Source organism: Musa acuminata, chromosome BXJ3-6 (genome assembly GCF_036884655.1).
Source record: "Musa acuminata AAA Group cultivar baxijiao chromosome BXJ3-6, Cavendish_Baxijiao_AAA, whole genome shotgun sequence".
Taxonomy (NCBI): domain Eukaryota; kingdom Viridiplantae; phylum Streptophyta; class Magnoliopsida; order Zingiberales; family Musaceae; genus Musa; species Musa acuminata.
This window is the reverse complement of record NC_088354.1, coordinates 33,576,649-33,589,547: the sequence shown is the minus strand read 5'-3', so window position 1 is coordinate 33,589,547 and position 12,899 is coordinate 33,576,649. Positions and strand designations below refer to the sequence as shown.

Sequence of the window (12,899 nt, the reverse complement as noted above, 5' to 3'; positions counted from 1 at the left end):
GGTCCTGTCGTTGAAGAAGACAACGCAGGAGAACACGAACTTTTAATTGCTAATATATATATATATATACATATATATATATATAAATATACATATATATATATATATATATATGTAATACTGTTATCTCAATAAAAATATCTTTTGAAGAGTCTGGACATATATAAGTTTAATATCATTATATTTGGTGAGAGGGATAGCCATCCATTATACTTTGACAATATATTTCAAATTGATATATTTATAAAGTTAATAAATCAAGAAAAAAAATATCAAATTAATAATTTAAATTGAATTTAAATATTTTGATTGAGTGATTTATATTTATAAAATTAATAAATCAATTGTAATAATTAATTAAACGCATAATAAATTATACCTTCCCCTTCCTAACCCTAGAAAAAAAAAAAAGGGAAAGATATGATAAAGAAAAGAAGTGTTGGAGACGAAAGTATAAAATCTTGTCTTTGAAGAGCGCAGAAAACAGAATGTGATGATGGCTCAGTATCGGCCATCGGGCACGGAGAGGCTCGCCGTTCGTGTCCACAACGACCCCGTCGACCGGATCCCCCTACGCCCCGCCCGGATCCGCCGCCTGGGCAAGGCCCACCGACGCCCCTCTGCCGCTGTCCTCGCCGTGGCCCTCGCAGTCGTCCTCCTCGTCACCTTTGCCACCTCCGGTCGACTCTCCTCCTCTCGCAAGGGTGCGGCGCTTTCCCCGAATCCTACTCTTCTCACTTTCATTGATCTGGTTGTTGCCTCAGAGTTTTAATCTTCGCAGATGTTCGAAGAGATTTGGCCAAGGATGGCGACGAGAATGACGAATTGGAGTTCCATCCGCGGGTGAATCGGTCGGCGCACTCGACGGAGCTCAAGTTCGGGCGCGGCTCGGGCAAGATCGGCCGCGATTCGAGGTACTGGGATGGGGATGATAGGAGGAGGGACAACGATTTCAACAAGGAGGGTTTGTCGAAGGACCAACACGGCGTGGAAAAAAAAGGGTTCTCGGAGAGTGGAACGAGCGGAAAAGAGCAGGTGTCCATGAAAGATCGCCTGGATAAAGTTGAGGAGAAGGGAGGTGGGAAGACCGAGGACAAATTGTCCAATGAGGGTGGGCGGGCGGAGCTGTATTCTCATGAAGAGAAAAACGAGGTTTCCGTAGAAGATGATGAGGAGCTGAAGCAGGATACTGAGGTCAAGGAGGATGATCTTGATGACGAGTACAATGATGCCACTGATATGCAGGACACGCATAATGAAATCGATAATGCTGATAGGATACGGGAACTAGGTGAGGGTGATGGAGGCGAAGTCAAGAAAGATGCATCATTGGGTATGCGTGAGAAAGATTCTGGCAAGACACAGGGTGGTGCTGGTGGCAGCTTAAACTCAAAGAAGGGTCAGGCTCGTGTGGGTGGTGAGACAATGAGACATTCCAGCTCAGAGAAGAAGTCAGGCTCAAAAAGAAAACCAAAACACCACAAATTTTCTAGTGAGTTATCGATATTTTATGTATTTCTTCAATTTCATATTTGTCATCGTATCCTTTGGATAGTGGCTGTGCCTAAAGCATAGCAGTACTTACTGCTTTGCTTATTCTTAATGCAGATTCCCCAAGAAGAGAACAAATGAGTATCTCTATTGTAATTCTAAACAACCAACAAAATGCCTGCTTGATTCAAACTGTGATCGCAAAAGATATGAAAGAGGAATCATGCCAACTATTTGTTCCTATCTATGTGGATCCTTCCCCACAATTGAGAACACTAGATAATGTAGATGCTTACTAAAATATTTCATCCTTCTATTACTCCAACATAAATTGTCTTAACTGATCGTTTGAATCATGATTGTAATGACTGGATTTAACATGCTGCGTCAATTGATGCAGGTGAACCAAACAAGTGAGCTTGCATTTAGGTGCAGGTATAGTTTGATTTATACATAAATATGTAACTATCATTATAAAGATGCAGAGAACCAGAAATGCCCTAATTATATGTGTCAAGTTGGCATGGAATGAGATTGTATTGGTAAAGTTACCTGTACAGCAAATTTGTCAGGTTATATTGTCAAAACTGCAAAAGGATATAGTTTCTAATGAGATAAAAAAACAAATTTTGACAAACACTTTTTTGGTTTCTTAATCTTTTTCTATTTTGTCGTGAAGAAGAGATAAGTTCTGTCACCAATGAAATTGAATCAATGATACTGTGTATATATTGCACTATGCAACTCTATTCCTTAAATTATTTATTTGCTGATCATTGATCTAAATGTTCTCTGTCGATCAGGTTCATCGTGTGAGATCAAATTCTTGAACTCTACGGCTCAAATCGTAGAGCCTTTACATGGAAAGAAAATTGCAAGTTTCTCTTTGCAGTATACACATATTGAAAACAGGCCAAATGGATTAGAGAACTGGGAGCCGAGGTTTGCTGGTCATCAGACTTTAGAAGAAAGGGAAATGTCGTTTATTGCCCAAGACCAAACAATAAACTGTGGATTTGTTAGAGGCCCCACTGGTTCCCCAAGTACTGGATTTGATATTACAGAAGATGATGTTAAATTTATGAGCAGTTGCCATGTAGCTGTATCTTCTTGCATCTTTGGAAACTCAGATCGTCTGAGAACACCTTTTAGCAAAACGGTACTAGCTTTATCTTTCATGTTTATAAAGAGACATGTACGCATTCAACTGTAACCCAACATATCATGTTAATTCATTTGATTCCTGTGATTTGTAATTATTCAGATAGTTCTTGCTCCTATGATCCAAGGACATGCTTTCAGCTGGTTGTGTATATGTTTAGAAAATGACTCCTCTCAATGGCTGTGATTCATTGGCTCTTAGGCATATCTTGGATTTAATATGAACTAGCAGTCTACATAACAAAGTTTGTCACTTGTCCACATTTCATGGAGATATACAAGGTCTAGTGAACTTTAATCAGTTGCACTGTGATTGGTCAATTTTAATCTACACTTGATAAGATAATTCTGTAATTAACTAGTTTTTCGTTTATTTCAAACACTGTTCTCCTCCTGTTTTGTTAGGAAGATTATTTAATTTAGGAGGGTTGACATAAATTTAATAGCCATTTATAAAAATCTATTTAATTTTCCTTGAGAACTTATTGGTGTTGTGTTATATTGCCAATTCCCTATTTTTGGAAAGAGCATGGATGATCATGTCTCCTTTTGGAACCCTAACTATTACACTTTCAGCAATAATTTGATTGAAAATAATTGTTTATTTTATGCATTCTTCATGTTCTATACATATTTGGGATGTTGCAGCTTTGCGTTGAAGTTTGGCAATGAGGCTAATAATCTAATCTCTACTTTGAATTTATTTTTTTTATAAAATAATAGATATTGCTAAATTGAAATAATTGCATATTGTAGTTCATTATCCAAGGGTATATCATTTGACATATGTTCTAACGATTGCAGGATTGTAATTTGAAATGATTTTGCTAATATTTTTTCTGTCGATACTGAATTATCTGTAGGTCCTCCTGTTGATATACAATATTACCTAAGATAAACCATGAGATAAATATCACGAAAATGTATTCTTGCTAATACTATCATCATGTTACTTTTGACTTGTATGAACTATTTTGTAGCCAATAGCCAGCATCGCAGTGGTACTTGAGGGCTGTATCTGCCTTTGATTCCACTGGTTAGAAATAATCGTGATATAGTGTAAGAAAAAAATATATAATATCTTCATACTCAACAAAATTAAGTACATTGTAAAGGTGCCTAGTAGACATGTGAATTGATTATTTGAGCCACAAAAAAAATTTGTTTTTAATATCGTTTGGTGTTCAGAGGCTTTCGCTTCTGCCAGTTTTTATATTAGTTGATGATCATAGTGATAACACTTCCTGTCATCAAATACGTTGGTGCCAAATCAAGAAATTTTCTTCTGTTCACAGCTCTAAACTTATATTTTGTAACATGAGATAATAATTTGACATGACATATTCTATTTGGTTCCTGTAACGATACGTGTTTTGACAGTTGTCTAGATTCTAGCTTAGACCGAATTGCAATAGTGCAATGAGTAGTATAACTGCCTATTGTTATACAATCTTTAGCAGAACAATCGTACTTCTGACAATGATTCAAAAGATGTAATTTAATACTTGCAGATCACACCTTTGTCAAGGAAAAATGTTTGCTTTGTTATGTTCATGGATGAAATCACGCTTAAGACTTTGTTGTCAGAAGGACAAAAGATGGAAAATGGGGTCATTGGTCTGTGGAAGATAGTGGTGGTAAAAAATTTACCATATACAGACATGCGGAGAGTTGGGAAGATTCCCAAGTTGTTGACACATAGGCTCTTCCCTTCTGCCAGGTGAGAATGCAACTAGCTAAATTGTACTTTGGCTTGGTTAATACTGAGAATAAAATGGTAGTCTTTGTTCTAGGTGACATTTTCTCTCTCTCATCTCGTGAGATGCTTTCTATTCAATTCTAATGCCCCCTTCACGTAGCTTTTCACATTGGTTATGTGAATCATATGCTTGTCAGTCTGTCATTGCTGTGTAATATTGTAATTTGCATGATCAGGTACTCAATTTGGCTTGACAGCAAGTTGCGACTTCAGAGTGATCCTTACCTCATCTTAGAATATTTTCTTTGGCGACGAGGTTATGAGTATGCTATTTCTAATCACTATGATCGGCACTGTGTTTGGGAAGAGGTGCTGCAGAACAAAAAACTGAACAAGTATAACCACACCGTCATTGATCAACAATTTGAATTTTACCAGTCTGATGGATTGAAGAGATTTGACCCTTCAGATCCCAACAAGTTGCTTCCTAGCTGTATGGAATATTTTTCTACCTTTCAGTGACTGTCTTTACATGCTGTCTTCAGTTTTATTGTTTTAACTTTTAAAATCTTTTAAACAGATGTCCCAGAAGGCTCTTTTATCGTAAGAGCGCATACTCCGATGTCCAACTTGTTTTCCTGTATATGGTTCAATGAAGTTGACAGATTTACTCCCCGAGATCAGCTGAGTTTTGCATACACATATCTGAAACTTAGAAGGACCAATCCTGCAAAACCTTTTCACTTAAATATGTTCAAGGTACATGCCATCACTACCTTAAACCAAGAAGTATATGAATTAAGCATTTTTCATTAGGCTTTTCTTCTTATATTTCTTTTATTAGATCTGAAAATTCTCGATTGCCAGGATTGTGAGAGGCGTTCTATGGCAAAGCTTTTTCATCACAGAGCGGAAGAGAAGAGGAAAAATCCGACATAATCAGCAAGATAACTGTTTTTCTTGAACAAAGAAGGAAAACAAATTTGAGGCTGCTCATACTGCTTTTATCATCTCATTGGTGCATGACAGATCAGGCAGTGCAGGAAGATGGTGTGATCATGGATATAAATGACTGCTCCACACGAAGTTTATGCTCAAGTTCTCCAAGGTCACAGATGTATCCATTTTTCCTTGTACCATTATGCATCGACGACTTCATTTCTAATTTGCTGGAGAAGATTTGAAGCTCCTAATCATGTGATATGTGTGTTATAATTGTCAGTAATTTTTGGGCCCTAGGGTTTCATGTGGGCCCAAATTTTTGTCTGCACATTGTGGCAGTTTCTGTATGACCACCCAATTAATTTATTTCCGGGTCACACCATGCCGCATTGATGATACTGTTATACATGTACTGCAGGATTTATTTAATTTTTGTTGAGCTGTAAATATTATTTGTATTAAATAATAAGTTATGTATGATGAAAGAATGCCTTACAATTTAGTTTCTGTACCAACACTATAGCTCAGCCAAAAATACTGTAAGACCCTCTTCCTTTTTCCTATTTAGAACTAGTTCTCTCAGCAAAAGTTAAACCAAAAAGTGTGTCCCTTGCATCTGCATCCTTCGTGCCGGGTGGTGATGTCGAGCATGTGATGGTCCATCAGATCCCAACTTCATCTTCAGCAGTGGCAAATAAGGTACTCCATTTGGTTTCAATTTTTACGCTAAACTTCTGTGTCAGGTGAGTACTTAAATAAATTTTAGAATGATTCAGTAGTAACCTGGAGTGTGGAAGCTGTCATCCTTCTCATAACTGCAGAAACAGGATTAAAACAACTTTAACATACACCAATATGATTCTTCTGGTTATGCTTGATTACTTTTTCTTGTTCAACAAACATTGTAAGCTATGAAGATCTGTCTAATTGGACTGCCTGGTTGATGTTAGTTCTCTTTGAAATAATATTAGTTTCATTTTGGTCATAATTAATGAAGTCAAAGTCTTTTTGTTGATTTACTTTTATATACTTCTAAAAAAATTTAGATTGCAATTATGGCAAGTTATTCTAATAACTTGCTTTGAAATTGCTTGTTTATGATAATGTATGATATGTTCAGTAGATTCTTACCATGATGTGTATCAAACATTAACCTGTCTTGCTTTTTATTTGTCAAATTGTGACCATCGTTTTATGGTGAAGCAATCCCTTTGTCTATTGACCACAAATCTGACTGGCCTGATGAGCATCAAAGAAATGAAAATGCAGGAAGATTCATTACATGGGCAGGTAAAGTATTTGTGGCTTGTCTTTTCATTTGGCAGTTTCACATTTATTTGAAATAAAATAAATTGCAATTAAATCATTCAGGTATTTGGTGGGTTGGTGGTATTTTTGCTGTATTTCATGATTTCAGAGATAAATTGTTTAAGCCATTTGTTGTTGCTAATCCAGATATTTAGGTAACTAATATGATCTCCTTTTATCAACTACAAGCAGAGAAAACAAATATTGAGCTGTTAGCAACCTAGAGATGTTTTCATAAACAACCAGCTAACATCAAAGCACCTTTTCAGGGAAGAAAAGGGAGATTGTGCTTAGTATAGTACATATATGGTGTATTTATTGCCCTTGATGCACATATTAGCAATAAATTCTTGGAGATGAGATAAATCTTGCTTTCAGCCTCGAATTAGTCAAATATCACTATATGACTACATACATATGTTTGAAATGTTAGGCAAAAGGTGGTGGCCTAGTATACAAGGCTCTTGTCACCAACAAGAAGCTAGGTAATTTTTGAGACTCGAACTTGCCACCTATGTTCTAGGGGCAACCTTACTATGATGCCAAAGTTTTGCCCTTTTAAGTCCAGCTCATAAATCTGGCGAAGCCCAAAGTTTGACCAAATCAGTTGGATCTAGATTAGGCCCAAAAGCAGCAGCCAGGAGTCATTTGATCTTATTATGCTTTCATAAGTCTCGTAGACAAGAAATTCAGAAATAGATCTTCCTGATTGACCACCCTATGTGATGGATCCTCACTTTTGTATCTAGAATAATTCATGTCGACCTATTAAACCATTGCTGCTTAAACCTATACATACATATATTATATGATACTTATGCTACTCTGCATTTGTTGGTGCTGTTGTGCTTTCTTTTTGTGCTAAATGAACATGGATACATCCAACCATACCCTTAATAATTGTCCTTGTATGGAATCCAGTCTTACTTTGGTTACTGATCTAAAGACCTCTGCAGCTAAGTGAACATGGATACATCCAACCATACCCTTTGTAATTGTCCTCATATGGAATCAAGGCTTACTTTGTGTGCTGATTGAAAGACTTCTACTAGATCTGACATTGAATAGTGGTAAAAAAAATGAACTCTAAGAATCTCTTTGTTATCATCCATATGTGGTTATTCATTCATGTTTATATGATTTTGTAGTCTGGAAATTCTTCGTTTTTCACATTTCTATTTTTCTTCTTTTTTTGCCCTTAAATAATGACAATGATGTAAAATATCTACAGATATATTTCATTTATATGTTTAGGAGGAAGATACTGAAATCCTTGAGTTTATTATAATTGCCCATGACAGACTTTGTAGTGTTGGATCTAATGAGATCAAATATATCTGCTGCGGTAACATTGTATTCGCTGTATGTTATTTACCGGTTTCCTGTGATATGAAAAAGAAAAACGAAACTCATCCTTCAGTTATCTTAACAAAAGATGGGCTTCTGAGGAACATCAAGCATATTCAGTATTTTTTTTTTTGAAATGCTTGGTTTCTGATCATTGATCTCAAATTTCTTTACTTGGAACATTAATGTTGCCTTACACTTGTAAGCAATTTGTAAAGTTTTATTTTTGGAAGCTTGTATTGCATGTATTTACAACTTGACCTGATTACTTTTCATGTTTATCAAGTAGGTGGTTATTTGTTTTGGGTTGCTATCCTGAACTTTGTATGACAGTTTCAGTGGCATCTTTTAGTTGATCAAGAAATTAACATGGACTGGGAAGCTTTCCATGACTGCTCAGTGAATAACCTGTAATATACTCTACTATTTACTCAAGGTTCCTTGTGAATTATCCATGATGTTAAAATTTCATTTTGTTTCATTTTCATTATTATGGCCCTTAAGCAATATACGTGTCATACCCCACTTTCATTTGCTTTGGTATCCTTTTGGTATTTATGAGTACCTATAACCTAATTCCTTATGCACCTTAATTTCTTTAATAAAGTTCATCTTGTTATTTCAGAACCTACTTGTGTTGGTTTTTTCAGATTTCATGTAGTTAGGCCTGCAGCTAGAACCTAATCCCTGAGTTGGATATGTGTTGATCAAGATCTACCCTAATTTGTGTTGTTCATTAAGCTACTTGCAGGCACATCTACTTTGATCTTTTTAGGTCTGGCAAAGATAATTGCATGTTTGTCAATTCCATGCCATACATGTGTTACTTATTTTACTCTGCACTGTGAACTGAATAAAGACTGATTTAATACTGCTTTGACTGGATGTGGTCCAAACAAATCCTGATCTAGACTTTCATATGTCCTCAGCCGACATTTATTTGTGTGATGTCTGTGACCGGATGCAATATGCTCTGACCAGTATTATGGAGCACTAGATGAAGTGGAAAATTGTCCCCAGTCAAGGGGCTCTACCTTGTACTATCATTTTTTCCTGATGACTGACATCATGGGGCTCAATAAATGACCTTGTGACCCCAGTATCACATACAGCATGTTCCACAGCCATTTTCTGGGTCTCTAGTAGGATCATTTCCTGGGCATCTTTAATCACACTCTTCTTTATGTATCTTAGCCTTCAGTTCTGTTGACTTAGTGTTGGGAGCAGTGACCCCAATATTGGACTTGAGAGTTACCTTTTTGGAACTTATGGTGCAAAGGATGATGAATATTAGGGTGTATATGTATTTTTTGGACAATAAACGATGGTTTGGTTTTCCTTTCGTTTCATCAACATAGACTGTTGAAAGTCTACCTGCTATGGGAGCTTGACACACAAGCTTTCCATCATCTAATTGTTTTGAAGGACAAAGACTGACATAAGAGAGTATTTTTATTATCCAAGTAATTTCTTCTAAGAACTATTTGTGATTATTATAATTTTATTTTCTGTTCCTAGAGTTCTACTAAAACTTATTTTCCCCTTATGTGAAGATGACTGACATTTTCCATATTTTGTGATTGAAAGGTGCCTTTTAGCATGGTTGTTCAAACACTAGAAGCCTTGTTTATTGAATGTGGCAACTTGGCATCATGGTTGGTGGTTGATAGGTGCCTTTATAACTTGATCTAGGAAAAAAGATATAATGGTCATATTTTTACATCAACCATGCTACATCTGCATGATTTGAACAAGCATATTAAATAGCATGCCTCTGCATGGTGTCTAATTACATCATCTGAGTAGGATGTTCTGGATAATGTTTTAGCAAGTGCTTTATCAACAAACACATGATTGACTGGTTCTGTACCCTAGAAAAGTTTGGCTTTTGACATTACTGGAAAAGATGCAACTCATAGCTTGGGTTTGAAAGGTCCATGGCACTAATTGCTTTATGATGTCCTACCTGCTGTGCTCATCAACAGGTCCACACTCTCAGGACTAATTATCTTTGAATGTATATTAGTCTAGAGAAAATATCATTTTGCATGGTAGTCAAATCATCTGGAAATCTCATGTTCGACTCACGGAAATAGTCTCTCCGTCGATAAGACGAGATCTTCACATTTATATTGATGGAAGTATTTTTTCTTTTCTTTTGAGACATTACTCCAAATCAGTTAGTATCTGAGTGTTTGCTATAATCATGCAGTTCTAGCTTAATACTTTTTCATAAAGACATTCTCTATTCTCTCAATTCAGTGGAAAGAATGAATTGGTTGGAGCTCCCACCTCAGTGATGGTGCAGTCTAGAAGGGCTAGAAATATTCTTTTCTTGGCTGCTTCACTACTTCAACAGTGTTGTAGCTTCTGGAATGACAAAGTTGCTTTAGACATGAAGGCAGTGGAGTGTACCCAAACTTATTCTCCTCACAATCCCATTTTGTCTCAAACCTCTGAATCGTGCCTCTTGGAATCTTCTATCAAGAATTATTCTACTTGAAAGGTGATGATGATGATCTCCACCTTTCCAAATCATATATTTATTTAGCGTGAGTTATCAGACCAGAAAATAAAACTTTATAGGTGATGATGGCTTTGCCTAAAGAGGCCATGCATGCATCAGAGGCTTTTACGTTGATCTTTTGAGCATTCTTATGTTATTCTCTTCTGACATTTGTGAACAGGAAACCAGAAAATACTCCTTTATGCACCCCAAAGAAGGTTAATCTAAATGCTTGTGAATGCAGAAGTGGGAGTTGTTAATCTTCTTAGGTTCCAATAGACATGCAATGGCCAAATAACTTGAAGAATGTGCATGGCTTCAGTCGTGCAACAAAGTAAAGCCATCACACAGTGGCTATTTGCATGGAGAAGATTGAGTCGAGAACGATGAGAGGCACAGGAGATTACAACCTCCTGGTTTCTTCAGTCCACAGAGACCTCATTAATTTGAGCAAGTCCCTGGCTTTGGCCTTGGCCATGGAGCTGCACTGGCTCTGGAGCAGCAGCAGCAGCTGCGTCATCACCCCGGCGTCCATCGCCTCCGACCGCGCCTTCTCCGACTCGCAGCACACCGCGAGCAGCGAACCCAGAGCGTGCTCGCTCCCCTCGTGATCGGCCGTCGACATCCTGAACACCATCTTCACCAGGACCTTGATCGCGTCGGAATGTTCGACGAGAGCCTTCTTGCCGGCCTCCAGTGTCAGCAGCAGCTCCAGCGTCGCCAGCGCAGGCGCAGCAGTTCTTGGGTTCGGACTCGACAGGTGCGAGACGAGGCCGTCCACCACACCTCCTCTGATCGCATGGCTTCGATTGGGTTCTAACGAGCACATACCTGAGATCGCTCGAACTGCTGCCTCCGATGCTCGGATGCTGGACTTATCATGTAGAAGAGAGACGAGCGCTTGCAAGACCCGCCGCGACTCTCCTACTACGAGGCACAGCTCTCGAGTTGCTGAAGAAGCAGCTATGACTTTCAAGAGATGGCATAAGCTCGTCTTCGTCTTCGTGTTGCCTTGGTCTAACAGGAGCTCCAACGAGGTCAACCTGGCGTGCTCCTTGAGCATGTCGAGAGAATCCAGTTGGGCGGAGGCTAACAAGCTCAGGACGCAGTCGAGCATCGCCTCGGCGAGTGCCGAATCGACCACCACCGAGAATTGGAACAGCAGCTGCAGCAGCAGCGGGAAGAAGCCTAACTCGATCAAACACGCTCGTCCTATGTCAGACTCCACAGACAGAACTCTGACCTTCTCGAGGCAGTCAAGCTTGTCGGCGCGGGAGGTGTTCGACGACTGAAGTTTCTGTTTGAGTGCGAGGAGCGAGAAGCCAGCGTCGATGTGGCCGGCAGACTGCACGGGCCTGTGCCGGCAATTCACGCCCGGGTCGGCGAGGAGCCACCGGTGGATAAGGTGGCGAAGGGTGTGGTTGGGGATTAACGTCGTGTCGGTGAGCCTCTGCATTGTTACCGGGCACGTCAAATTGCCATCGGCAAGCCATTTCTCGATGCTCGGCCGGTCATAGGTTTGACCTGTGCTCAGAGTGACTGGATCAGTGAAGAGATCGAGGCTTATCGGGCATCTGAACAAGTAAGGAATGCTCATTTGCTTCTTCTCTAACACATTCAAGGATCAGAGAAACCAGAATCCCGGCATAAACAAGCAACAGATGGTGAAGTCTATTGCTTTTATGTCTCTGACCTCTTAAAAGCTTCAAAAAAGATAGATAAGGTTACCAAGATTGAGAGGGACAAGGCGCAGCTACTTTGACACTGAAATCAAAGTGCGCGGGGAAGGAGAATTTGGTGTTCAGTGGCACTCACTCGCATGTGGTATAGCAATGGAGGATTGTGGCTCTTCCTCAGGTACAGAATCCAAAGCTCTGATGACATCTCAGACCAACCAGAGAGAGAGAAGAGAGAAGTACTGAACCTATAGAACCACAACGGCAAGGCAATGGCGCAAGTCTGATTGCTTGCATGAAATCCTCTGAGCTGGTACAACAGTCTCAGAGAGATTTGGAGTGCACCATACAGGGATTGGGGGAAATGGGAATGGAGCTGTCAAAGGAAACAAGAAGCTGAGGTAGGCCTTAAGTGCAGGACACTTTTGGCTGGTTTCCAGTCAGAAAAAAGCAAAGCTTCTGATAGGACCAGAAGCAAAAGAGATTGGTGAAGAGGCAATAGCACTAGTAATAGATATAGATAAGTCTTTATGTCAGAAGTCTAGAAATAATGGAAGATAAACCTTGCATGATAAGATGAAATAGAAGAGGAAATCCATGTTCTTTTACATCAGAGGTGCAAAGATGAGAGAGTCCAAAGTGACCAACTTGGATGCAGTGGATGCCCTTTTCTTGGAATGAAAAAGACATGAGATTATAATTGTGCTGAATAATAAATGGACATTCAAACCTTGCAAAGTTCCACATTAGCTGGTCCAAGTGTCTAACT

At 38.8% G+C, this 12,899-nt stretch overlaps 2 protein-coding genes across 3 annotated transcripts; one reads left to right on the top strand and one right to left on the bottom strand.

The window, feature by feature from the left end:
• Positions 1 to 467: 467 nt before the first annotated feature.
• LOC135639514 (uncharacterized) lies at positions 468 to 5,808 on the top strand. Its single transcript, XM_065153287.1, has 7 exons — positions 468 to 704; positions 782 to 1,492; positions 2,295 to 2,650; positions 4,164 to 4,372; positions 4,588 to 4,844; positions 4,932 to 5,110; positions 5,219 to 5,808. The coding sequence occupies exons 1-7, from the start codon at positions 494 to 496 to the stop codon at positions 5,288 to 5,290; spliced, it is 1,995 nt and encodes a 664-aa protein (XP_065009359.1). The 5' UTR covers positions 468 to 493; the 3' UTR covers positions 5,291 to 5,808.
• Positions 5,809 to 10,686: 4,878 nt separating this feature from the next.
• Positions 10,687 to 12,878, bottom strand: LOC103989101 (U-box domain-containing protein 26). 2 transcript variants are annotated; one of them, XM_065155292.1, is made up of 2 exons: positions 11,698 to 12,878; positions 10,687 to 11,619 (listed from the first exon to the last, which is right to left on the bottom strand). In XM_065155292.1, exons 1-2 carry the CDS (start codon positions 12,049 to 12,051, stop codon positions 10,858 to 10,860), a joined length of 1,116 nt encoding a protein of 371 aa, XP_065011364.1. In that variant the 5' UTR covers positions 12,052 to 12,878; the 3' UTR covers positions 10,687 to 10,857. The 2 variants fall into 2 exon arrangements, with proteins under 2 accessions (XP_065011364.1, XP_009406135.2); XM_009407860.3 differs by having other exon boundaries at positions 10,687 to 12,157; positions 12,270 to 12,877.
• Positions 12,879 to 12,899: the final 21 nt, after the last annotated feature.